This window comes from Conger conger, chromosome 12 (assembly GCF_963514075.1).
Source record: "Conger conger chromosome 12, fConCon1.1, whole genome shotgun sequence".
Lineage (NCBI taxonomy): Eukaryota > Metazoa > Chordata > Actinopteri > Anguilliformes > Congridae > Conger > Conger conger.
Window position 1 is genome coordinate 7,292,949 of NC_083771.1, and position 27,792 is coordinate 7,320,740.

General features: G+C 43.7%; 3 protein-coding genes across 12 annotated transcripts in view; 1 reads left to right on the forward strand and 2 right to left on the reverse strand.

Annotated features, from left to right (window-relative positions):
- Positions 1-14,593, reverse strand: part of dmtn (dematin actin binding protein) — a 29,890-nt gene extending 15,297 nt beyond the window's left edge. Inside the window, exons 1-6 of one of the 2 annotated variants that reach the window (XM_061262360.1) lie at positions 14,290-14,593; positions 7,385-7,432; positions 6,629-6,712; positions 5,852-6,007; positions 4,921-4,965; positions 1,434-1,536 (exon numbers count right to left, since the gene is read on the reverse strand). In XM_061262360.1, coding sequence (XP_061118344.1) covers positions 1,434-1,536; positions 4,921-4,965; positions 5,852-6,007; positions 6,629-6,712; positions 7,385-7,393 — 397 coding nt within the window. In that variant the 5' untranslated portion in view covers positions 7,394-7,432; positions 14,290-14,593. The remainder of the gene's footprint in view (positions 1-1,433; positions 1,537-4,920; positions 4,966-5,851; positions 6,008-6,628; positions 6,713-7,384; positions 7,433-14,289) is intronic. The other variant, XM_061262358.1, reaches the window with a different exon arrangement.
- Positions 14,594-18,873: 4,280 nt separating this feature from the next.
- Positions 18,874-22,418, forward strand: pbdc1 (polysaccharide biosynthesis domain containing 1). The gene is made up of 6 exons (XM_061263548.1): positions 18,874-19,004; positions 19,444-19,509; positions 19,773-19,832; positions 19,930-20,070; positions 20,164-20,275; positions 21,660-22,418. The coding sequence occupies exons 1-6, from the start codon at positions 18,975-18,977 to the stop codon at positions 21,764-21,766; spliced, it is 516 nt and encodes a 171-aa protein (XP_061119532.1). The 5' UTR covers positions 18,874-18,974; the 3' UTR covers positions 21,767-22,418.
- A 2,268-nt stretch (positions 22,419-24,686) lies between these two features.
- The window catches only part of LOC133141728 (exportin-7-like), a 32,032-nt gene continuing 28,926 nt past the window's right edge, over positions 24,687-27,792 (reverse strand). For all 9 annotated transcript variants that reach the window (XM_061262405.1, XM_061262404.1, XM_061262403.1 and 6 more), the window contains exon 28: positions 24,687-27,522. In XM_061262405.1, the coding sequence (XP_061118389.1) occupies positions 27,429-27,522 (94 nt within the window). In that variant the 3' untranslated portion in view covers positions 24,687-27,428. The remainder of the gene's footprint in view (positions 27,523-27,792) is intronic.

The following is a 27,792-nucleotide window of genomic DNA, read 5'->3' on the forward strand; positions in this document are numbered from 1 at the left end:
CTAAAAAGGAAAGGTACTCATCAATAGATATGGGTTCCATATCTCAAGCCAAATAAAGCTAAAAGCTGAATCAGTAACTTAAGAGGGTACTCTTGAAGTTAACTATTTCACAAGGGCCTTGAGCTCCTAAAAGCTGGCAATGAATTGTTCACCAAAATCACAATCCAACATACAAGTTGTGATGAAGGATAAAGAATTTAAAACGCTCTTTGAATATTCTCTAACTATAGTACAAGGTAGCTATAGCATCACACAGGGACTTGCGTTGCACTAGCGGTACTGCAATGCAACAACAGCAAAATGACCGAACATATGGCGGATATTCAGACCGTAAAATAGGAACTGTGATGCTCATCACATTAATCCTAAATACCAGAATGTGACAAATTGAAATTACAATTAAATTAGAATTTAAAAGTAACTTTACTTTTAATTACTTTGATAGAGTAATTATAATTAATAAAAGTACGGCTAATAATACTATTATTGATAATACGTATTATACCGGAAGGTAAATGCAAATCAACAGACTACCGTGTAAGATTACGAATGTAATGCCACAATGTTACACGAGGGGGCAGTATATTGAGAAAACGGCTCATGACTCACTTGTGGCTATTTAGCTGAGAAAAGCCAAAGAATGCCGAGAATTCGTTCTGGAGTCACATGACATGATATGAGCCAAAGCTCGTCTTTCTCAAGTTAAGACTAAGCTAACACTGGCTATGCCTGCAAATGCTTGTTTAGTCTTACTGAGTCCATACGCATTGCTGGATCCAAAAGACTTATAGGAGCCGCGATGGTGCTGTGAATGCGTGTCCTGGAGAGGTGCGCAAAGCTGGGGCGTTCCCGTCTTAGCCGCGCGTTGTTGTCTGGTCCACTCGGTTGCTGGAAGGATGTTCACTGGTCCTTTTTCCTGGTGGAAAAGTTTGTTGCTGTTGTTCGTTTGTTAGCTTTGCAGGAGTAAACTGATGTAGCGTTCCTCGTACACCAGTTTCCACTCACTGTATAGGCCAAGAAGTTACCGCGAGGTAACTGGGTATGTCCGTAGACCTGGTAGTGCCCTGTGCAGCATTCAGCCTCTGTCCGAGTCTCGGAGCAGATGAGCTGAAGCGAATGGCCAAAAAGGGTGCGGCGAAGAGAGTGAAGAGAAGAGAAGAAGCAGAAGCAGAAGAGAGATCCCAAGAATGTGTCTTGCTCTTATACGGGAAAGTATATTGCTCCCGCCATTACGGGATTGGCTGAACCAAGCTAGACGTCATGCGGGGTGGACGTCGCGGAATTGTCCTGTGGGAATGTGGAAGTTGTAGTTCCTACAGTTGGCATGTCTTTAGGCATCTGTGGGTGTCTGTGGGCATGTCTTTCGGTGTCTCTAGGTGTCTGTGGGTGTCTCTAGGTGTCTGTGGGTGTCTCTAGGTGTCTGTGGGCAGTACCTGGCCTGTGAAAGTGATGCACTGGGCCCGCTGTGGCGCTGATTTTGCGGGCTGGAGGTGAATCAGACTCCTCTGGCAAATCCTTCAGCTCCCTCCCTGAGCTCTGAAGAGAGAGAGTGAGAGAGGTCATGGACAAGCACTACAGCAGATTACTGTACATTACCTACAGTATCCAACTGCTGGACGGCTACAACATAGCCAAGCATATTTGAAAGCATATTTGCTGAATCAGTCTTGGCTATGGTTATTGTGGAAGACTGTCTACACTGAAGGGATCACTTTTAAGTAATCACGTGTGCTCTGTTGTTTTGCTTAGCTGTATAATAAAGATGTTTTGAGAGTTGATTCAGCAGGAACAAGAAGAATATGTACATGGCCTGATCAATATAGAATGTGCCACGTGTATACATTTGAAATAAAACTCTATGTGCACTCAGTGAACACTTCATTAGATAGAATGTTAATGCAAATATTTATTCAGCCAATCATGTGGCAGCAAGTAAGAACATAAAGGCATGCAGACATGGTTCAGCTGTTTTTCAGACCAAATAAATGTGATCTAAGTGACTTTGACCGTGGAATGATTATTGGTGCCAGACAGGGTGGTTTGAGTATCTCAAAAACTGCTGATCTCCTGGGATTTTCACGCACAACAGTCACAAGAGTTTGCAGAGAATGGTGCGAAAAACCTCAACAAGTGAGCAGCAGTTCTGCGGGCAAAAACACCAAAGAGCATCTCTGAACACATAATGCTAAGTGGATAGGTAACTGCAGCAAAGGACCAATAAGTCAAAAAAACGAATCTAATAAATACCTAATAAAGTGCTCAGTGAGTGTATATCAGGGACAAAGCTGCTTTGTCTAAGAGAATGCACCGTGCTGATGCTCACAGTGGCACTTTCCTCGACAATTTGGATTATAACTTATTTGTCTACATAACACAAGTCAGCTCCAGCAGCTTCTGGAATCAGAAATTCCAGCATCCAGTCACGTCAAGGCCAGACCTGCTCTGCATCCACATTTGCCAGTTCAATAGGAGCCCTGAGATCAGGTCGTAGGTTAGAGTTCATGATCCTGTGTCATATTTAAATATCAGATGTCCCACCGCGTATCCTGCCGCGATTTGACGGACAATCGCAAATTAAGGAATCCAAAAAAAGTACAGGGAAATCCCCCAGGTCAGTCATGTGTAATGCAGTGCAGAGGATTATAAAGGAGTAGAAAACACAGCCCCAAAATGAATCCACACAATGCGTATGAAAAAAATGGGAATTTAAACGAGCCGTTTGGACTTCCCTGAAGTTAGCCAGCCAATCAGAACAGAGGTTCACTGATATCAATGAGCATTAAAGACACAGTGACCAAAACAGCCTGTTCTTGGTAAAGCGCATGAGAAGGGACATTTAAAACTGGACAGAGATTGTTTTTGGTACTTAAAACCACACAAACCTTTACTTATGGACCTAAAATCAAGACCTAAAATAAAACACTGGAGATGTTATGGGACCTTTGGGACCTTTAACACCAGTATTGTGCTTCTGTGTACACTAGCTGTTTTAGTAGATAGGAAGGTATGGATCTGTGAATGTAGCCAGCAGTTATGAAACCATTTTGTGCACAATTTCACTCCAACGGACTTCTCAAATTCCATATGCGACAGCACACCTTCAACCACCCTGTGAAGAGCTCTAGCCCAATAATCCAGACACTAGGAGTGGTCCTCAACTGACTCCATAACACGAAAAAATGCATAAACCAAGTGTGAGTTTTCTTCTGGTTTGTTTCTAGTTTTCTTGCCACTGCCAACACCTAACAGATTGAGTAACACGTTTCCGCATAATATTCTTCTTTTCAGCTGCAGCCTTATATTTACTGTCAAAGCTCATCTTCATGCCCCTGTATCTGTGCACAAACAAGTGGCTGCTGTGCTCTGGTGGTTTGCCGCTGTGTCATGCTACCGTGCCAATGCGTGCGCAAAGCATCAAGGGAAATGTAGTTCATAAGGTGTCTTGATTCCCTCTCATCCATTCACAGTGTACATATGAGCCTCGGAGTTAACAGAATTTGAGGAAAACATAAATAACAGAGGTTTCGAGATCACAAAGTGACCTAAACCACCTTGTCAAGTGGGGGAAAAGTCTGGAGCACTCAGATGCAAAATAAGCCCTTTAATGGTCCAAAACTGACACGTTTCCATGCTACAGCGTTTTCATCAGAGACAAATAAGAGACAAAGTACCAAACGACAGCTCTTATAGTCTCCAACCAATAACTGACACAGGTCACATGCTTAAGAACAGTCATAACACACGCATCAATAGGAAGATTGCATGACAGACAATTATACAAATCACAAAAACAATGAACAATGAAAAAAAAAAAACGAGAATCAACAATTATTGGAAACAAGATTTATTTCCTCATTGAGACCCCAAGGTTCAACCGTATTTAGCATGTGAATCCAAGATCGTGTGTCTCATCCTCTTGGGGATGGGCTGATCTTCACAATGCCACCTCGCCAAGTGGTTTGGCAGATCCAATCCCAATGCGGACAAAATCTGATTTGGGCGCATCTAGACCCGTCACTTAATTCAGCCTAGTGGTATCTGATGTCAACAGTGGTGCAGAAGTCACATTTAAGTGACCAGTGTAACCGCTGTCCTGAACAGATTCCACACTTGATGATGAATGTGAGGGCAATGAAGCAGCAGAAGCAGCAGGAGAACAGACAACGTTTTGTCCAAAGTGCTGTCGCATTAGTATCAGGATTATCAGGCTATGGTTCAGCCCTGCTTTCAGGGCAGACACACATCTGAACAGGCTGATTTATGGAGGATCAATACCGTCTCCAGCCCTGAAAGCTAAGTGGCTCTTAGCAAAACCCTAACAGCGGTCCATCCAGTCCTTAAAGTCATAGCTTTCATCTGCTGCATAAAACCAGAGCATCAGATAAGCTACTTGTCAAAGAACTCTATATCACAACTAGTACACTAAGATTACAAAAATGCAATCATATTTGGCCATAAAGAGAATAAAGCATGATGAATTTTTGTTCATAAGATTTCATGGAATATATTCAGTTACAAGGAAAAAGCACAATATGCCCTGCAGAGAATGATTCATTTCTAGGCCCCTAGCCTGCTAGGCCTCACTGAATTTAGAATTCACCATTCACTCACACACTCACACCTACACACACACACCATTCACTCACACACTCACACCTCCACACACACACACACACACACACACCATTCACTTACACACTTACACACACCATTCACTCACACCTATATACACATACAGACCATTGACTCACACATTCACACCTACACACACACACCATTCACTCACACACTCACAACTACACACACACACACATACACACACACTGGCGGCCGAGGATCAGACCGAGGACCGAGGACCCAGGACCCAGGATCCAGGACCCATGAAAAGGCCTGCCAAAAACAGTAGCGTAGGACTCTTACCCCAGGGGAGGGAGGGGGAGAGATGGAGTGAGGGGACATGGACCTCTGTGAATGACAGGAAAGAGAGAGAGAGAAGAAAGAGGGATCAGGCACATCAGTGGGAGGAATTCAATGACTGCTAACAACTATTCATATATTACAAATAAACAAGAAGTGAGGTTCTTATCCCGTAATAACACCATGAATGGTTATGATTGACAAGTCAGTATAGTAGCTAGGCAGGGTTATGATTGACAGGTCAGTGCAGTAACTAGGCAGGGTTATGATTGACAAGTCAGTATAGTAGCTAGGCAGGGTTATGATTGCCAAGTCAGTATAGTAGCTAGGCAGGGTTATGATTGACAGGTCAGTGCAGTAACTAGGCAGGGTTATGATTGACAGGTCAGTGCAGTAACTAGGCAGGGTTACGATTGACAGGTCAGTGCAGTAACTAGGCAGGGTTATGATTGACAGGTCAGTGCAGTAACTAGGCAGGGTTATGATTGACAGGTCAGAGCAGTAACTAGGCAGGCTTATGATTGACAGGTCAGTGCAGCAACTAGGCAGGGTTATGATTGACAGGTCAGTGCAGTAACTAGGCAGGGTTATGATTGACAGGTCAGTGCAGTAACTAGGCAGGGTTACGATTGACAGGTCAGTCCAGTAACTAGGCAGGGTTACGATTGACAGGTCAGTGCAGTAACTAGGCACGGTTATGATTGACAGGTCAGTGCAGTAACTAGGCAGGGTTATGATTGACAGGTCAGTGCAGTAACTAGGCAGGGTTATGATTGACAGGTCAGTGCAGTAACTAGGCAGGGTTATGATTGACAGGTCAGTGCAGTAACTAGGCAGGGTTATGATTGACAGGTCAGTGCAGTAACTAGGCAGGGTTATGATTGACAGGTCAGTGCAGTAACTAGGCAGGGTTTCTGTTGTAAAAGCGACGGACCTCTCGGCTCCTGGACAGCTCGGTTCGGTCCAGAGAGGAGAAGTTGAAGTGGGGCTCGTAGATCATCCAATCAGGCCGCTCCACCTCCAGGATGGCCTTGTCTTTGGGAATGGCAGCCAGATCCTTGTATCCAATCACCTTCTTCTCCAGTTTTGTCTGGGACAGGGGGAAATATGAGCGAGTGTCCGAGAAAGGGAAACAGGAAAGGAGTGTTTAAGGTGACGCACATCCACAATGCTATCACATTAGATACAGCGCAGCGGGTAATACCAGAGATATTTTTATTAGAGATACGTCAACAGGAGCAGATACAAGGTCCTAGCTCACATACAATGGCATGCCATCCGTTGTGGTCTTCCGTTGTAAGACTGTTTCAGTGACAAAAGGGGAACAGCTTGTCAAAACAGTTTTTTTTAGCTGGATAAATATTATTCACCATATATTGAGGCAGCCACATTTTTTCCATGTATAAAGAAGAAAAAACTATTTCATAATCATTGTTATCAGAGTTTAAGTAGCACCCTTAATGAAGTTCCCAATTTTCTTCTATTCATTTTTTTCCGCCCAGTAATAGGCTAGCACTTCGTAGCAGAATTACCCTAAACCATAGCATGGTCATTCACAATGAATGGTACTGCACTGTAACTTGTTTATGGCTAATGCTAGCACCTGACGTATGTCTAATGACAGACCTGTTAATCATCAAAGACAAAAATAAATAGTTTTAGCATAGTTCTGCTGCTGTTTAAAAAATGTTTGAACCGCTGCAGGTCTTACCACAATGGTGATGGCCGGAGAGCCAGGGGCACTGGGACCCCGAGAGGATGGCCTACTTCCTGTTCCTGGGGCGGCCCCTACCTCCTGAGCAATAAACACAGAGGTCAAAGGTCACACCAAAACAAAACACGACATGTCATGATATGATATGTAAAACCATAGAACTGAAAGTCTACTTTTCTTTCACATCGCCATGCACAACCAAAACACTGAACATAATCTTGCTCGCTCACTCACTCACTCACTCACTCACTCACTCAGGGAAGCGTGCACTGCGATTTTGCTTTAAATACTTATTGGTCATCATGCAGGGAGCATCTTATGTACCCTCATTTAGACAAAAACTCGAACATACCAGCCCAAAACATACCATACGTATGTACACCAATACGGACACTTCAAGCTGTCAATTACACACGCTGTTCAATTCTAAACCTTGTCACTTGAAATTCTCAATGCAATGCTGAGCTGTAGTGTCAAGCGTTGACTTCTTCCATGTGTGCTTTCTTCTGCTTCTTCCAGAACTGTCCTTGAGGACTCAAGTTTATTCGAACGCACATTGAGTATGTACAACTAGACCGTGCGGTTGCAGGCACCGTCATGTGTGTTTGCAGGCACAGTCATGTGCGTTTGCTGGCACAGTCATGTGCTTTTGCTGGCACAGTCATGTGTGTTTGCTGGCACAGTCATGTGCGTTTGCTGACTAGTAGGGTATGCTTCAGGCCATGTTGTGTCAGTCAGAGCAGCAGTGTTTACCTTTTCCATGCTTAGAGGGGGATTTCTTAACTTGCCAGTCAGACGGCTCTGTGAAAAGAGACCAGAGAAAGAGAAAACACATTTATTAAACAGCAGAACGCTAGAAAGAGAAAGAACCATGGTTCTATTGCTTGGTTAGTGCTGAAACTAAGCAAGGCTGAGTTTGGTTAGAACTGAAGCTAAGCAGAGCTGGGCTTAGTTAGGGTTGAAGCTAAGCAGGGCTGGGCTTGGTTAGTACTGAAGCTAAGCAGGGCTGGGCTTGGTTAGTATTTTGATGGGACACACAAAGAAAACCAGTGGTGGATGCTGAGCTGAAAATTGAGGAGACAGACTCCTCCAATTGATTATCAGTCTCATCTTGTTTTCAATCATTTTCTTTTATTAACCAAACAATAATAATACAATTATAAACAACAAACAATTAATCAAGGAGAATGACTGAAAACAAGTCAAGACCAATAATGAGCTTAAGAGGAGCTGCTCTTTCCTCTGGACCAAGCAGAGAAGTAATGCCCCAGTGCCCTGACAGAGGTGATGCTCTCTATAAACCAAGACTTAAACTGATGTCCCGATTCACTGTGGTCAGGGAAAGGATCCCATGGCACTTATTGCAAAGGGCGCGATTCATTCATTCTGGTTTGTCTGGCCACAAAAATACCTCCCTCTCCACCACAGGTGATGTGTGGTCCAACACAAAATAGCTGCCATGCTTCATTCATGGTAGGAGTTTCATACTGAGTTCACCCCCCACCATAAAAGAATATATATTACTTTGAGTTCTCTAGCTGCTAAATCCTTCTCTCTCATTTAGTGTTGGGGCTATAAAAGCACCTCTTATTGGCCATACACATTTATGTAATACTAGTCGACAAGGTTAATTGCTGTGGGCGGATTTTTATTATGCAATGTCCATTAGCAGCCAGTTTATCAGAAGGCAGCCATTTTGAATCAAGCCATCACAGAGATCCTTCTGACGCTCGAACTAACCAACATAGGAAATATTTAAAGTAGAATTACAGATTTAAAAAATAGATTTACGGAAGTTAGTTTTATTCTTTGTTTGAGAGACAGGGGAGAGGCCTTGTTGAATTCATCTTTTATATTTAACCTTATAAAAAAAAGAATCAAATAGAAATATTCTCATTAAAGCAAGCATCATTGAGTTACCCACTGAAGCCATTTCATTTCCCCAATACTACTGGAACAGAACAGTGCATTTACTAATGGAGCTAGAGCAGCAAGTCCCCCAGAAAAAATGTCCAATATACAGTATTAAGGGTCTATTAGGCTGAGTGTTTGGCTGTGGGGGGAGGGGTCTGTACTCAGCTGGTTAATGGACAGGGATGTTATGGCAGTCGTACATAAAGCATTAAAATGCACTGCAAGAATTCCCTGCTCTACCATCACAGTTTACCTTTACTCAAAGTTGACCATGGGGTCACACTGGATCACACGGGCAGGCAATGTTTATGATTGGTCACACTGGATCCCATGGGTGGATGGTGTTTTTTGATTGGTCACACTGGATCACGTGGGCTGATGATGTTTATGATTGGTCACACTGGACCACATGGTCTGATAATGTTTGTGATTGGTCACACTGGACCACATGGTCTGATAATGTTTGTGATTGGTCACACTGGACCACATGTGTCAGAGCTGTCATGCCTTGAAGGATGATCAACAATCAACATCACACTATGGAAAAACATAGAAGGGGATCTGTGTGTGTGTGTGTGTGCACGTACATGTGTGTATGCATACATGTGTGTCTGATACAGGTGAAAATACACTCGTAAAAGCAGTGATTTGGTGGTAAATGCCCAGAGTAATAGTCAGACTCAGGAATAGACGGACCTAGTGTCTGCTGCTAAAAGTGGTCGATCAGCCACACTTGAGCAGCGTCTGTTCACCAGTAACTGCTGGCTGAACTAAACACACAGTATTAATCAATCAAATAAACACAGCTAGCACCAACACAGCACAGCTTTCCAGCTTATGAACTGCCTGTGCTTAAACATTCCTGGCCTCCTCAGGCCAAAACACCTGCCCAAGCAAGGAGAGAGAGGCAACAGGACCAATCATTGAAAAGGAAAAAAAAATAGATATTCAGTAGGGGAAAAAGGTCAGTTTATGGAACAATACACTTCTGGTTTCCATGGAAGCGGTGTTCTGTGAGATAAAAAGGATATCCTACACACTCTCTCTCTCTCTCTCTCTCGCTCTTTCTGTCTCCCTCCTTCCCTCCCTCCCTCCCTCCCTCTCTCTCTCTCTCTCCCTCTCCTTCCCATTCCACCCCTCTTATCGAAGTGCAACACGTCCAGCCAACACCCAATCAGATGGCCTCTGCCGTTGGCAGGGTTATAGTCTCCTCCCCCTGTGTCCCCTAGCTGACGGTGGTGAGGTCATCACTGTAGACGCCCCTCCTCTCCCCTTGGGAGAAAGCATGCACTGTAATAATACACAACTACAGGCACTGAACCTGCAGGAATTATACACACCCATACACACATACACACACTCACTCAGACACACACACACACACACACACATAGATTCATACATTCACACAGACATGCACAGGCATACACTCTCACACTCAGAATAACACATGTATAGATGCATACACACACACTCACACACACATATGAGCTCATACACAAATGTATATGCTCATACACACACAGCCACCCACACACGGTCATACAAGCCATACCCACACACACACACACACACACAAATGCAACAAGATTCTTGCATTGATGATTCTTGCATTTTTGACTCACAGTTTGTTCACACACCTTCCCTGGCTGGGAATCTACTCTCTACTCCCATCTCTAAAAAAAAAAGTGTCGAGCTGGGACAGTTGAGGAAGTTCCTGAAACAGGAAAGGCTCAGAAAAGTAATGTCTGGCCTTCCCACACATAAAAACACACACACGCACACACACAAACAGACACACAAACACACACACACACACATGCAAAACACACACACACACACACACACACGCACAAACACACATACACACAAACAAAACACACAAGCATGCACGCACACACACACACACACACACACACACACACCACCACAATACTCACAGACACACACACCATTGTTTTACTCAGAGACAGCCTTCACCCAGACACACACACAAACACATTAATCTGTAAACATGCAGGACCTTCTTACAAGAAGCCTTTCCATTAACATATGACCAATTCACTTAACTATTCCCTGACAGGGCAACTTTAAGATTCATTATTGTAGACCACATGCATTTCAGATTACAACGTTCACCTCTCAACATTCAGAATTAGTAGGCCTATATGTATTTTTGGAGTTTGATGTTTACCAATATCCAACAGACTGATTATCTAATGCGAGAGTGACATCATAAAGGGGGTGTGTCATGATTTTCTGGGTGTTCTCCCTAACTATGTGCAGAACCCTCAAAAGCATTTAAGGAGGATAGGCCTTGCTTCCAAGCTAAGTAAGCACACAGAAAGCTATGGTCGGCCAGACCACCTTTCAACTCTAACGACACGCGGGGAGGAACAGTGAGGTAGTGGCCAAGTCTTGAGTCATTTGGCCCGTGTTTTTATTAAAAATGCAGAGAGTTTCGTCAGCACCAAGAGAAGCAGAACCACACCCTGAGAACAGCGAGAGAATCGCAGTGTGAAAACATTCCCATTTCTGTTGTTTTGTGCCTGTAATGGAAAGCCTGCAGGAAGAAAATCGAATGGCACAGCAGCCAAAGGCTCTTTTAAAAATAGGCAGTTAATGAAATTAGCCGGAGAGAAACAACAGGGTAATTTAATCTGAACGTTAGCCTAGCCGCAGGGATGGTGATGCTTCATCTTCTAAGCCTGTCTTTGGACAGACAGGGAATATGCCAGTGATGGGGGGGGAGTCAGGCAGCCTGTAGCCTAGTGCCTAAGGTCCATGACTGGGACCCTAGTGCCTAAGGTCCATGACTGGGACCCTAGTGGCTAAGGTCCATGACTGGGACCCTAGTGCCTAAGGTCCATGACTGGGACCCTAGTGCCTAAGGTCCATGACTGGGACCCTAGTGGCTAAGGCCCATGACTGGGACCTGGAAGGTTGGTAGTTCAAGCCCTGGTGTAGCCACTATAAGATCTACACAACTGTTGGGCCCTTGAGCAAGGCCCTTAACCCCACATTGCTCCACGGGTGATTGTCCCCCACTTCGCCTGTAAGTCAACTGTAAGTCGCTTTGGATAAAAGCGTCAGATATATTACTGTAGTGTAATATAATAAACCAGGAGAGTCACAACTGGAATAGAACAGTTAAAGAGGCATCGTAACTGGAGAAAGAAACAAGAAAGAAGAAACAAACCCCTGAACCACCAAAAGCAACTCAGCAAAGCCACAGACAAATACACAAACAAGGGAACACAAGCTTGACCAGTTGAATATAACAGTGTGTGAACCGACTTCCAGCTGGAAAAGAAACTTCCTGTTTATACAGGAGTAATCGCACTTGCAAGTCAGGGTTAAATCATGAGGAAAAGAAGTCTAGGATGATTGTACGCCTTGCCAAGTGGCCCAGCCTTTTGGCAATGTGGTAATTCTGCCGGACTGTGGAATGGGAGATCAGGTTTTAATTCCCTTATTGAGCAATAACCTCATAACCGCCTTGAAAAATCAACCTCTCTGCATAATACTGACTGATAGGAAATGTAGACTAACAGCACAAGACTGTGCTTCTGTGGTAAAACTGTGTTATAAACTAATGCATTGATCTTAAACGTTGCCCCATATTGTGAAGACAATTAATTTGGGTTTTTTTCTCAGGAAGAAGCCCCAAAAGAGAAAGCAACAAAAGGGCCCCTATCCAAACTGACTGTGTGAGAGGGCTTTTTGGACTGTTTAAAAGTGTCAATATCCCAGAACCTCTTACTTCGACCAAGGTTCTAAACATGAACTAATAAAATAAATAGGCAGCCGTGTAAACGGGATATTTAAATTTAGATTTAAATAACTGTACATAAATTGAAAATGTATTTAATGTAACTGACAGAAAATACTTGGCTTTATGCCACAGTAATATATTGTTTTTCTCTTTTTTGGGATGAGGTTGGCATTTAAGTAACATATGTATTTCACGTTGGTGTCCATTTTAAACGTAAGAGGAATACTACCGTCGTCCACAGCTCTGCTGAACATTTACTGAAACAGTCAAAACTTCAAAACTTAATTTACTGCGTATGGAAGGCACTGGTGGTTAGGCGGCAGTGTATTGTAATTCCACACACCCGCCACTAGAGGGAGAGGGAGCACGGAGAGGTGGCAGGGCGACGGTCTTCGATCTCTAGGCATGCTTCACTGTGCCATTGTCTATAAACAAGCTCAGGTCTCCCTGCTGGAGAGTTCTCAAATATATGGTTGAAAGCTTACATTGTAACCAAAAATGTAACTGTGATGTATGACGCGAGACAGAAAAATTTAATTTTTTTTTGTCAAGAGAAAAAAGACTACAAAAAAAAGCTACACATTAGGAAACACACACACCTGACTTCATGTGAATAAATGACTGCTTTAAGCATGACCTTCGAAGTTCGAACCGTAGGCTACACTGCAGCGTTCGCCGTGCAATATAGCTTTATAAAAAGCGATGTACATTCCGTAAACCAATAAATAGCCGTAGCATTTCCACAATACCCACTGTTGGTTTTCACGCCCATGTCCTACCCACGTGCCAGAACTGCGGGACCACTTGCACGTCTATACTGAAGGCTATGTTCAATAAATATCCAAGCTAACGATAAACGCGAAAGAAAACCTGCAGAAATGGGGTTCAACTGCAAATGGGGTGGATTATGCAAGAATATGACATATTATACAACGAAAGATACTGACAAAAAGCAACTGCGCTCTACGTGGGCGCGAGGCCTCCCACGCCACTCCGATCTCATAACATACACGCAACCCACGCAGAAACAATTGTAGGATTGTAACACGAACATGAATCAAATTTTGTCCGTTTGGCAAGAGATTAAACATACAAGAGCCTACTGTCTCTGGATTTCAGAAAAGCCACTGGACTGAGAAGGGAATGAGATTACATACCTTTTGATTGCTTTCATATAATTATTTACCTGAACAGCCTGCTCAATATTGTTTTCTGTTAGACTACTATAGGTACAAGTAATGTTGATTAGACGTGTTTGTAGGGTGCCATGGTTTGACATTAATCAAATAGAAAATAATCGACATTTTGATTATGAACAAAATATTATTACTTGTCTGTTGGTCGTAAATAACGGTGTAGGCTTCAAGATTGTAACGACAGCAACACGCCCATCTGTTTTAATTTACACACCCTATAGGCTACGCTACAATTCCAAATTGGCCAACAAATTGTGGGATGCGGTTTGTCCGCCTAAAGGGGAATGCAAGAGCACTAACGCTGCTTCAAGCTTCGTTTCAACCACCCAGACAAAACGGTATCAATACTGGGGCAGCTCGCCATCGCCCTTGTCCCAAGGCATTAGCCGCACAGCCCAAATTGGCAATAAACCGTCCTTCTTTCCTATAAATTCCCACTAATTGTATGGGCAATAAGCGGCACCATCGTCCAATAATCTAGGCTTCAGAAACAGACTGTTTACATATCTGTCATGAAAGACAGATACACGTGCATGTGATAAATCGGTCTGCGAAAATGAGCTTAGCGCGCACCATCATCAAAAGTGCAGGTTCAGGTGTAGCCTATTCTCCTGTTTACGCCAGCCCAAGGCTGTGTCAAGAGACGGGCATTATTAGGTTATCCAGACTAGAGGCCACTGTTCTATATCAAATTAATTAATTTATAGTATACTACATCGAAGAGAGCGTCTTGCCACCAAAGATAAAAAGGCAAGAAAATATTAAAGTCCTACCTTTTACGCCTGGAAATACTGTCCTCTGTTGCTAATAAAAGCGATCTTTCTCGTGCGTCAGCATCCCTTTTGTTTTGAAATCCCTGGTAAATACTTGGGGTTCAATGCTGCTCCGTATGTACCGTAAAACGCGAAGGGTAAAGAAGGTTGCGCTCGGATGCAGCGTAGCCTACAGACAGCACGATGTTGTAGTCAGATGCAATCTACGTGCCTCCCGCTGCTTGCGCATCTGGCCCGAGCCATTCCCAGTAACTGGGTGGGGGTATTCTGTTCTGGACGCCCGATGACAATGCAGTATTCGCCCCCAGACGACTGGCCTTTACAGTGAGATATCCAATAGAAATATGTAACACTCACACACCTACATTGCCTCATGGAAATGCATATTTGCGCCTGCTGCACATTTTGGAATTCTGTAGACGCACAGTGGTGTTGTTTTTAATATGTCATATGCAAGTGCTATTTGATAAATATACATATGTAGCAACAATAGTTTTTTTTTTTTTTTTTCACTTGCAGCATGATATCGAGGATCGTTTCCAGTCCATGGAAGGTTATTTTCCAAATGAGCGGTGTGCGGTAAGAGGAACATGTAAATAAGAATGGGCGACGGCCATTATAACACAAAATACACAAAATACAAATGTACAAAGCAATAACTGTCGACAACCGTGCGTGCCCTTATGAAGGCGAAACTTTCATAAATTAAGCGCATGGCTGTGTCGGTCCTGGTAATTTGAGAGTAAAGGCCTAATGTTAGGGAATGGATTATAATAATTCATAACATTGTTATAAATCCGTGCAGCAACAGTTGTAATCAATGTTAACATAATAATACTTAAAGTACACAGGGAATAACACTGAACTGTCAAATAATCTTTTGACGAGCTAATAACCAGCCAAGGCGAGTCAGTGGAAACGCCCGCGGTTCATGTCTGATAAGAATTGGCAATGGGGTTTATCATAATCTTGAATGTGCATGCAGAGTAAATTGGTTGAAACTGATATGTGTTCATCTCCTTTGAGATGGTCCTCACCCCCACCCTCAAACACAGGCGCGCTCACACATGCGCATGTTTATGTAGCACCGTTAGCTCTTTTTGTTTGATTCACACACCTGCACCACCTCCAAACCAACTTACACTGGCACCATTTTGATTGTTGTTTACTGATAAGTCTATTTCGGACGTATTCTATAACACGATATATGTGAGGAATACTCCTACACATAATAATTTAATCCATCCATCCATTATCTGAACCCGCTTATCCTGATCAGGGTCGCAGGGGGGCTGGAGCCTATCCCAGCATACATTGGGCGAAAGGCAGGAATACACCCTGGACAGGTCGCCAGTCCATCGCAGGGCACACACACCATTCACTCACACACTCATACCTACGGGCAATTTAGACTCTCCAATCAGCCTAACCTGCATGTCTTCGGACTGTGGGAGGAAACCGGAGTACCCGGAGGAAACCCACACAGACACGGGGAGAACATGCAAACTCCGCACAGAGAGGCCCCGGCCGACGGGGATTCGAACCCAGGACCTCCTTGCTGTGAGGCGGCAGTGCTACCCACTGCACCATCCGTGCCGCCTAATAATTTAATAATGATGCTAAATAAACATGCCTGTTGAAGATGTGCTTGTGTGTATAGAGGCATAAGCTGCACATGAAGTGTTCTCCATTTCCCCAAATCTTAACTGTCAAGTGAAAATGAGCACTGGACTGACATGAGGATATACACTCACTGAGCACTTCATTAAGTATTTATTAGTTATTTTTTAGACTTATTGTTCTTCTGCTGCTGTAGCCTATCCACTTAGAGGTTTGAGATATGTTCAGAGATGCAATTTTGCATACCTCTGTTGTAATGTGTGGTTATTTCCGTTGTTGTCACCTTCCCGTCATCTTTGACCAGTCTGGCCCTTCCCTGACCTCTCTCATTAACAACGCATTTTCGCCCTCAGAACTGCTGCTCACTGGATGTTTTTTGTTTTTCGCACCATTCTCAGCAAACTCTAGGAACTGTTGTGTGTCAAAATCCCAGGAGATCAGCAGTTTCTGAGACACTGAAACCCCCCTGGCACCAACAACTCCATGGTTAAAGTCACTTCACATTTCTTCCGCATTCTGATATTTGGTCTGAAAAACAGCTGACCCTCTTGACCATGTCTGCATGCTTAGTTGCTGCCACATTATTGGCTGATTAAATATTTGCACAGGTCTACCTAATAAAGAGGTAACTGAGTGTACCTATGTGATGATGAGAACGGGCAATTCAGCCCATCTTGGCACGTCATTTTTTCAAAAGAGGCTTTTGAATAGGTGCACACAATTAAGAAGAAGAAGAAGAAGAAGAAGAAGAAGAAGAAGAAGAAGAAGAAGAAGAAGAAGAAGAAGAAGAAGAAGAAGAAGAAGAAGAAGAAGAAGAAGAAGAAGAAGAAGAAGAAGAAGAAGAAGAAGAAGATTATTATTATTATTATTATTATTATTATTATTATTATTATTATTATTATTATTATTATTATTATTATTATTATGTGGCATGGATGGTGCAGTGGGTAGCACAGCCGCCTCACAGCAAGGAGGTCCTGGGTTCGAATCCTGGTCGGCCGGGGCCTCTCTGTGTGGAGTTTGCATGTTCTCCCCGTGTTCGTATGGGTTTCCTCCGGGTACTCCGGTTTCCTCCCACAGTCCGAAGACATGCAGGTTAGGCTGATTGGAGAGTCTAAATTGCCCATAGGTATGAGTGTGTGAGTGAATGGTGTGTGTGCCCTGCGATGGACTGTCGACCTGTCCAGGGTGTATTCCTGCCTTTCGCCAAATGTATGCTGGGATAGGCTCCAGCCCCCCTGAGACCCTGTACAGGATAAGCGGGTTAAGATAATGGATGGATGGATGGATGGATGGATGGATAATAATAATAATATTAATATTAATAAAAACCCAATATCTACCCTAAAAAATAAAAACTTGGGGGGGGGGGGGGTACCATCTGTACTCAGTATACCCCATATAAATAATGGTTATATTACAAAAACAATTGCAAAAATAATGGCTTGTCACTTGTGCTAAAACCTCTACTTGTACAGAGGAGATTTTCCAGAGGGTTTCCAGAGAACATGGACATGACCTCATCCTCAGCTAAAACCCTGAGCCAGATTTCACTGGGCCCCTCTTGCATTCTGTTGCTCAGGAGACCCAGGTCTTGCGTAACCTGCCGCTAAGTTATCTTCTTCCCTCAAAGCAGGGTTATCAGATAATGTTCTGCTTATAAAGGATCACATTTTTAATTAGCCAAATAAGTGAGGTGATGTCACACAAGAACATAATGAAAAGCATATTCTCTCTTCAGAGAGCACAGATTTAACAATTCTGGTTTTGGCCAAATGTCTTTTGTACTCAGCAATTATGAAATAAAGAAATCAGAATTTAAATATACCAAACTCGCACATTTTCTTAATGCATGCACTGACCTAAAATGTGTATTTATAGGGCAGTATATACTGACAGTTGATCAGTGATTTCAGAAGAATTTGGTAAATTTGGCAGAGAATAGCTAAATATGCAGGATTCCCCCACTGGCTTAATTTAGGGGGAAGGGGGCTCTGTCAAGCAGGAATGATTGACAGCCCCATAAATGCTATCTGCTAACTGCTAACATCATGAATACAAACCTGAGACAGTTGTGGGGAGTTAAACTGTAAGATAATAAATCATACTCTTATGTCCGATTGCAGAATACACTAATTTCTGTTCATAAAGAGAACAGGGTGCACCGCACACACATGAATGGTCTGACTTTGACATTCATTCCCATGTCATACTTTTAATTAATTAATTCAGATTTATTTACACTCGGAAAGGCCAAATTGAGGGACTAGTGCCCTCTTTTATAAGTGTGGCGAGTTCACAATTAGAACATAATACAGTGAATGAATGTGTAAGTTGATGAATACTTACATTTCTGAATCCTTCAGACACACACAAAAATAACTACTTTTTTTTTTTTTTTTTTTTTTCACACCGCACACCTGGCTAATGTCACCCCAATACTCCACATCCATCTTTCTTCAAAACAACACCTTCCCCCAAGTGACTCTCTCCGAGGCAACCCTCGCAAAGCTAGGGGAGATTCTCACTGGGGCCCTGGAGAAGTGTTAATGACTGCTATGGAGAACAGAGATGGTTACAGTAGTGTTTCACCTCACCTGAACCAGAGATTACAAAACACTCCCCTGTTCTCCAGTGAGAAAAGCACCACACTGACAGGACCTGATCACACAGCCAGTAAACAGGTGGAAACAGGATAAATCGAGCCAGATTTCAGGCAGGTAAATACTGATCTCACTGCTCTGAAGCTGGCCATACCTGAAATGAGACCTGTAACTTCATTTTACTAGTGGAGTTGAGGAGAACCTGCTCTCGCTTCAGGCGTTAACCAAAGCACTGCCTTCCTGGGTTGGTTACCTGCGGTTATACGTACATTTGCACAACTAGAGCGTTAATTATTTTGTTGCACCTGTATTTAACCATAACTTGCGTAATATTATCTGCGTAGAGCAGAGAACTGTAACATAAGCCAACGGAGTAGAACGACCAGATGAGAACTGTGCGCCTTACACACATTGCGCACACACGTCACGTTACGTAGTGCGGGGGTGAAAGGTCACACAGAAATGGCTTCTGGAAACGGACTTGCTTCTTTGGTGTGTAATCTTAATGTATATTCTGATTTTGTTGGTAAAATGTGACAATGTATTTTTAGGCATCGATTGAAATATAACTTGTAGAGTCGTGTTATGACCGGTTAGCGTCTTGCTTAAACGGGTTGGTTCGTTAGCTCGTGTGTGGCTACGTTAACGCTCCACGCCATGGATGGAGCATGGTTTTGATATATCTAAACTGGAAGCATTGCACAACAGAGTAGTATCATTTTGAATGACAGTGTTTTGATGATTTATCTGCTCATTTTTTCTAGCTAGTAACCATTCTTGGATAGTCATTAACAAACATTTTTATTCGCTCAAGTAAAAGGTTATCTATAGATAATTCGATCGGCATCAGTTATGGATAGTATAGAACAGGAAACGGATCCAGTTAATTTTAATTATATGAAATCTCAGAATACCTTCTATCAATTTTTAGGGTGTAGAAGGAGCCACCGCCGCAGCGCAGGCGCTCTCTCTCCCAGCTGATGCGTACGGAAATGACGTGAGTATCAATTTGTTTGCATTGGTACATTATTTTAATATGCCCAAGACGTTTCTTCCATATTGGACTACAAGTCAAGAATAATTCATACGTTTTTCTACGTGTCATAGTGTAAAGTTTTGTAGCTAATGTTTGAAATTCATATTTCTCCATTGTGCTGCATGGATTAAATTTGATGGATGGGAGTATTTCCTAGTAATTTAGATTCGGTATCTTGGGTGTGGGTGATTTTCATGTGTATACCTTCCCTCCTACTCTCTTAGCATCAGCTGGAGGTAATGTGGGCAATGAAAGCCTACCAACATGCTGAAATTTACTTTAATGTAAGTTCTTGAGTCCATACTAATGAGAAATTTATCCAACTTTGCTCATAGTGGTTACCAAATGAACACTCCTCCCTTTACATTCTGTGTTTTGCAGCTCATCTCATCTGTAGATCCTAAATTTCTGAAGCTCACAAAAGTTGACGATAAGATTTACTCTGCGTTCAGGGAGGCGTTTGCCGACCTGAATGTTGAAATGCTGGACCCAGACTTGCTGAAGTCAAATGACGCCAAAGAGGTGAGCAAGTTTGAGAGAAAAAAAAAATTCAATTTCCTTTTTTCTCTTTTTTGACTTGATTTCCCACATATTGTCTGTTTCTTTGGCGATTAGAAATGGAGGCCATTTTGCAATGAGTTTGATGGTCTTGTGGAGGACTTCAACTACGGCACGCTTCTACGGCTGGACTGCCGGAAGGACTATACGGAGGAGAACACCATATTTGGTATGCCAACAGCTGAATAGATTATCAAAATCAACGGATTATGATCAGAAATAATGTTCCGCTAGCTGGCTTGGTCAACAGAGCAGACCTGAATCAAATAAGTCTTGGATGCAAATACTTTTCCTGGTACAATTGCCAGCCAAGAAGACCAGAAAGCAGGGCTTGCATTTTCTGAGAGTATTTCATGGGTTCCAGTGCAGCAGACAAGCTCAGTAACAGAGCCACTCTCCAGTGTCAGGGTGAGCTATGCGATCACAGATTGAAGCGATTGTTGTGTCAGCAGCCAGCTGTGTAGGGAGGACTATAGCAGCTGCTCACAGACGGCTTTGTCCATCTGGAGCTGGGTGGTTTCCATTTGGCCTGGACTGCCGCTACACGAGCACCTCCCAGTAATGAGCTGTCTGTAGTCCTGTGAGGACTGTACGGCAGGGATCATCAAATCCAAATCCAGGCCCTGCTTTTCTTTCCTTCCGGGTAGTTAAACGCACAATAGGTAATTTCTGACTTCTAATGGTCAAGAGAGGAATTGCAACAACAAACACCCTCAAACCACAACACTGTTTATCCTTCCCCCCCCTTTTCTGTAAACGCGCTGATGTTGAACCCCCACTGTAATTATTGTTCAGCTATACAATGTTTTTGGTACAGTGTCGGCCCGTCAACTGTATATATTGTAACCCGAATTTAAGGACTATAAACACAGGCAGAGGGTGAGTCAACATGTCAGTGAGCCTTTTTTCAGTGCTCGGAAGGGATTTACAATGGTTTTGTAACAATGTTTTAACACAAAAATCTTACCTATTGTACCTTTAACTGAACAATTAGTGCTACTGATTATACAGACTGTCTTGACGGCTGACTCCCAGGTACAGTGAAGGTGTACAGCAGCAGGTCAGGGCTATGAGCACAGGGCTGTCTGATGTGAAACATGAGCTGCCTCATTGGAGTGGACACGTCAGTGCAGCGGTGCCCCTGGCCTGGGTGGGGTAGCGGTGAATGGAGCGAAAACTGATTATCCTAATCTAGGGACAGAAATTTAAAAAGGTGTAGGGGGGTGTTTTTAAAATGCAAAAGAACATGAGATGGTAGAAATGCTTCAAAACAGCGGTTTCAAAGTTGTTGCCAAGGAGGGCCATGTGCATGAAGGTTTTCATTCGAACCAATGAATGCGGCCTTAATTGATTCTAATGACTCATTCAGCCACATACTTTTAACTTGGCATATGAATCAAGTTAAGAGTCGGGGGGCCCAGTTTTGATTCCCAACAAATCAGTTTTTCTGATTCCCAATACGCACGGCCCTCCATGGCGTTGAGTTTGAGAACTGCTTTAAAATCAGCTAATCTGCTACAGGTAATTAACTAACCATGCTGTTGCTTTCTCAGCTACCAGAATCCAGTTCTTCGCCGTGGAGATTGCAAGGAACAGGGAAAGCTACAACAGTGCGATCTACAATGCAAAGAAACGCAGTGTGGAGACAGGACAGAGCTAACCAATCCCCGGCGACCATCCTTCAAGCCTCCTCCAATCAGAAACAACCTGTCCAGCTCAACATTGCCCTCTGCTTGTGACTGGGCAAAGGACATAATTCAGCTGAACTTACTTTCCTTGAGTGCTCCTCCTCTGGAAACTCCTCACCGATGGGAATCAAAGCCATCGAAGCCACTCCAGTGCAGTCGGAGCCCAATGTTAAATGAAAATGGATAACCCCCCGAAAATAATCAGCATGTTTCCCCCCCACCCCATAACCTAGTGGTCCTCACTCCTGGTCCTGGAGAGCTGCAGGGTGTGCTGGCTTTCATTTTCTCAGCACGTTTTCAGATTGAACATGCCCCTGGTTTCTTGGGTCTGAATTGGTTGCTGATATTAAGGCGAAAACAAAAACCAGCACACCCAGCGGCTCTCCAAGACCAGTGAGGATCACAGAGGTGGTCCAGGAAAGTCCCGAACATTGTTCCTCTAGATGTGCCAAAATGACTCCAGTGAAGAATGGACTGTATTTGTTTTCCTTGGTTTCAATCACTAAGTTGACAAACAAACCTTCACATAAAGGCAGGTAACAGTGCGATTGTGGCTGAAATGGTTCATGCTTCATATATAAACTAATGTAGGGCCACAATAAACTTGGTGTTTCTTTTGACAGACTTTATTCTTCCTTCAGTATTCCTTCAGCTGTTCAATTTCACTAATGTAGTCTTGGCTATTGTGAATGGGAGAGTGTTTCCATACATTGGATTTGCAAGATCAGGGCCTTGTTCCACGAAGCAGGATTAGAGTTAGCTGGATAACTGCACCGAGTGAGACCCGGCATCCTCCCTAATCTGGAACATGGACTCAAGTAAAAATGTCCCAGGTTATCCAGCTCTGTGAAATACCCCTCAAGTTTTCCGAGCTGCTGACTGGCACACACAACCAGTAACATGTCATTGGTTTGATGTTCCTCTACCTCAGTCTGAATACAGGAGAGCTGTCGGCATTAGATTACCGCATCAGCGGGTGAGGAATTCTTTTCGATTGGCACTTTTGTTCATTAAGTTAAATCGCATCAGGGCAAGAATACTAAACCACTTCGGCGGAGCCAGTGGCCTTTTCTCTTGCACATACTAAGTCATTGAAACCCCATTTGTGGTTCGTCTGTGCAAGTTTTAATTTCAGCCCTCTAGAAAAGGTGATTCATTCAATATTTACGGAAGGCAGCGGTCCTATTTGTGCCTCCCAGACACTAGAGCTAATGGCAGACATTTGCATTAAAACATGCCGGTTCACTATTTCACTGCAACACTAGTGGTTGCAAATGTCACAAAATCTTATGTGTATAGAAAAAAAACATTCATGACTCTTCAGCTGCAGATGATATCCTCTCTACAACAGGGCTGCCCAATGAACTGTGCTTTGTTAGGGTTTGAGTGAAAACTTACAGGATGGTAGATATCCAGGAAAAGGGTTGGGCAGCCCTGCTCTAGCTGTTGAATGAGGTCTGCTTTGTTAGGGTTGGAGTGAAAACCTAGAGGACGGTAGAGCCCCTGCTCTACAACATCCGTGAAACCTGGGCCGACCACTCTGCTCTACATACTCCAGTGCCTTACCGTCCCTTCCCGAAAGCAGTGTTTCCCAACCGGGGTGCCGTCAGCCGGGGTCTGGTGTGCCCTGTGAAAAATCCTTCCACAAAACCGCAAAGTTCAAATGAATTGAAAACACAAACCAATCCCATTCACAATGCAATTAAAAAGCAATTGGCTTAACTAAAACCCAGAAAGAACATTTAGGCCTCCGTTTGACACGTCACATCAACGTCCGTACATTGGGTGCTTTTGGGAGGCGTGCTGTGAGACTCATTTTGGAAGGCACGCTGCAGAAAGAAAAGGCGTTTGGAAACGCTGTCCTTAATAGTCTCTTTGCTCCGACAGGCCTTTACTCCCAGCTCCCTACCAGGAAAGCTCTAATCCTTCATTCACCTGATCTACAGGACAAACAGGGCCAGACCAGTGAGTACAGATGTGATATCACATTATCACAAAACATTTTAACTAACAAATTAACTATGAACACATTTGCACCATAAGCAGACATAAGTAAATACAATTTTAAAAACCATAACCTGAACTAGTACAGAAATGAAGTGTTAGCGGATGACGATGAAGTGGAAGCAAAAAATGGAGTCTGAAGATGAGGGTCTTCGGTCCACTGGAGGTGGATTGAATTTTCCACCACAGACCTACCCATGCTACATTCCACTACCCTCAAACCTAATTACTTGCAACAGCACTACAGTCTTGTCCCATGTCCTCCTTGTACCTATTAAAAGACATGCAAGTCAGGTTGGGTGTACTCCTGCCATTACCTTTTACCAAGGCACAGGCCACAGAGTTGGTCCCTTGTGATTGCCTGCTCCTCCTTAGGATAGGTTAAATGCAGTGGACAAATTACCCTGTGGAGTTCCATAAAGTGTATCTTATTTGGCACTGAGCTTTATTTTGTCACTTTATGTATGCACTACTGTCATATGCATCAGCTCCAAACTCTAAAAAGTCCAAACCTTAAATATACACTTACATACGTCATTCTAGATAAGAGCATCTCATAGATGCCTAAACGTATATGTTAATATACAGCTGAGGTAATGTCTTCCGTTTTGAGAATGCCTGCCAGCGTTCTCCTCTTGGTTTGAGTATCTAAAACGCTCCCAAAATATAAATACTTGCACCCAAATTGCAATAGTTTTACGTGAATCAGTATGGCACACAAATCGAAAGCTCAAGGATGATATGATAAGCTCAAACACAAAAGGTATGTTTGCGGACATTTACAGGCCGATCATTTCGCTATAAAATACCTCCAGTCCTGGTACACTGAAGCTGAAACAGGGATTTCTCACCTCAACATATCACCCACACATTACAGGCACAAGTCTGTCTCAGTACAAACCAATGACGTTTATTTATTTCGTTTTGCAGTCACGGTGCTTACACTATACGCAGCAAACATCCAAACCAGCTACCTCGTCATCACTCAATGGACCCAACACACTGTTTCCCAAAATGGACACATTCACAAGGATTTATATATATAAAAAATAAAATAAAAATGAAGAATGGATAATTGTTAAACATGGTTAGAGATGAGCTAGGTCTTCACAAAACGATTAGCAGCAACACTCCTTAAGAGTAGCACAAATTGCTAATATAAATCCATTCTGTATTATTTTAGTGCGAAATTTCCTTCCGTAATTAAAATTAAGGGGGGCTTCTTCGGACATAAGAATAGTGGGTGGGGGCAGTGCTGACTACAAGAGAGCCTAAGTGAGTGAGGGGGGGGGGGGGGGGGGGTCTGCTCTCGTTTAATGCCACAGGGCTCATTCCAATCGCTTTTTCTTTCTCCTTCTCTTGCCCCTTGCTCCACCCATTGGGAGAGGCTAGGAAAAGATGTCCTCGCTACTTCAAACGTCAGTTCGAAGCCAGATGTAGCAGACGGGGAGAAGTGGATCCACAGGTCAATCATTTATACGCCACGCTTTAGGAAAAAATAGTTCCGCAAAGGATGCGCTCGTGTTTCTTCACAATAAAGGAACGTTCTGGAGTTTTTGAGTTCTAGGAGCAAGAAAAAGGTAAAAGTGGAAAAACTGAACTGCGGCTGGAACGAGCCCGTTGTCCCTTTTCTTCCCCTCGCTGGACATCACTCTATCCCAGAGTAACAGGAGGAGCAAGAGCAAACAAGCACATGACCAGAACCTCAGACCTCCTACTCCCCTCAAACCTCACAATAAAATAAAAGTGAAAACTCGATCGAGCCTGGTGAAAATCGTTGGATCGGTTGCCATCAGTGCATTCTCTTCCTACTGTTATGACAATGACACTCAATGAAATTTGAGTTAAATTAAATTGAAAATGGTTTCCTAGGCAACATTACGAGTACTGCTGCAGCTGAAATAAAAGAAAGGGAAAGTAAACGAACATTAAAGCCCGTTAACGTTAAACACTTAAGGAACTGGGACATACCAAGCGCTTTGCCTTATATACCGTACGTGAGTTTACCGGCTTCTTTTAGCCCTAGCTATATACTGCCAATCCACAAGGTGGCAGCCTGGGCTAATTTGGTTGGAGTGAGTAACCCTGGAGCGGAAATGATTACTTCTTTGTTTGTAGTTCTCAACCAAAGCCAAACCCTTCAGAATTCGAGTGGAGGCGTGGGACTGAAATGGTTAAGCACCTTTAACGGAAACGCGTGGAATTTCAGCTTGCATCACATTACAAAATTAGGACTGTGCATTTTTCTACACAAGGACTAGAGAAAGACCCCTTGCGTTGCTGCATGTGCTCCTTGAATGGCATTCCACAAGGTCTCAAAACCCTGATTCCACACTTTAAAAAAGCACATCTAGCCACTCAGATTGTCCTTATGGGAAATGTAGTCCTATGCCTGTGTAACTAGAGCCCCCAGCCCTCCATCTTACCTGCTCATGGTCAGGCAGACCTGGGTCAAATGCGTATTTATTTTTGATTCAAATACTTTTGTGCGCGACTGATCTTGCCTAGCACAATTGAGACGACCAAGAGGACCAGAAGGTGGAGCTTGCACTTTTTGAAAGTATTTAATAGGCTCCAATATTCCAGACAAGCTTAGTAAAGCGTCAAAAAATATTTAATTAAAAAACAATGACGTATTGGACCCGGGTTTCATTAGAGAAGGCCTAAAAGCAGTGCTGGGAGATTGAGACTACACCAACAACCCCCCCAGAGTTGGGCGAAGCCTCCAAGTGCTTTTTAAAGTGACTTGCAGATTTGAATCAATTGTGTTGTATTGGGATTGGGGGAACGAAGCCTTTCGATTCATTCAGGAGACAGTGACATCACAGCACACACCAGCTCTGTGCATTAAGGGGGTGGCGAGGCCTGGGGGTGTCTCTCACATCGTAGCGACAGGAAGGAGAGCACTGCGCTCAATCTGAGCAAGGTCAAAGGTCACCCTCCCCACCAAAGCCATCCTCTCCCCCACACACCGAGCGTCAGGCTGTCACTGTCTCAGTCTCTCCCCCCCCCACCTCTACCTCTTTGAGGAGAGTCCCGTTTTGCCACACGTTCCAAACCCATTGCAAACGCAACCCCTCACTGGGATACCGTACCCTCTCCATACACAGACAGACTCGATACTCCAGAGCACTATAAAAATCTCAATCACACTTTTTTTTTTTTTTTTTGTCCATTTGTTTTTCTTCTTAAATTTAATTATTATAAACGTTCAAAATGTTATGAAAAAATGTACACTTTTTTTTTGTGTATTTTTTGTACAAGGCAGGCAGAGATAGAGGAGTACTGACACCCCTCCCCCTATACCCCATCCCGTCCCTGGGTTTGGGGCCTCCCTTTAGTACATCCTCTGCTCCTGCCACCCACCCCCCCACCCCCCCAAGAATCACCCTCCCAAAAAGTCTATTATTCTCTCTTTGGACTTTGAGCCCCAATTCTCAGAGTTTGGTCAAACGGTGACCCTTGGAAACTGGCTGCAGGATAAAAGGGGGGGGGGGGGGGGGTTGGGGGTGGGATTTGGGGTTGGTTCGGGGGGTGGGGGGTGGGGATGGGCGTGACGGTGGGTGGTCCCCTGACGTCCCGGGCCTAGGGGGGGCGGGGCTGTGGAGGAGGGGGGCGGAGTCTGGAATGTCAGCTCATCATCTCGTTGCTGTTGACCCCGTAGGTGGAGTTCTTCATCGAGTCGTTCACCTCCCTCCGGAACACCGATAGGTTCTGTGTGAACCTGGGGGAGGAAGAGGAGGGAGAGGAGGGAGCGGAGGAGCTTTAGAACAGGGGATTCTCAAACCGGCTTGTTTCTACTAGCTTTCCCTGCAGGGACATCAAACTGTCACTCGCTCTTAATTACACACTTATCTAACTCACGATTATTTCCCTCCTAAGGCTAACTTTTGTCAATCAATATGCATTACAGCAGTCGGGGTGGAGATTGGACCCTCAGGACCAATAGGGAGAGACCCACCAAGTGTTGTGCCAACCTCAGCAAGGCGCCAAA

What these genes read in the sequence shown, in the direction of transcription:
- pbdc1 (XM_061263548.1), top strand. Translation starts at nt 18,975, where the DNA reads ATGGCTTCTGGAAACGGACTTGCTTCTTTG. An exon ending in CTGATGCGTACGGAAATGAC is followed by an intron (nt 19,510 to 19,772) that starts GTGAGTATCAAT and finishes CTACTCTCTTAG; the next exon opens with CATCAGCTGGAGGTAATGTG. An exon ending in GGAGGAGAACACCATATTTG is followed by an intron (nt 20,276 to 21,659) that starts GTATGCCAACAG and finishes TTGCTTTCTCAG; the next exon opens with CTACCAGAATCCAGTTCTTC.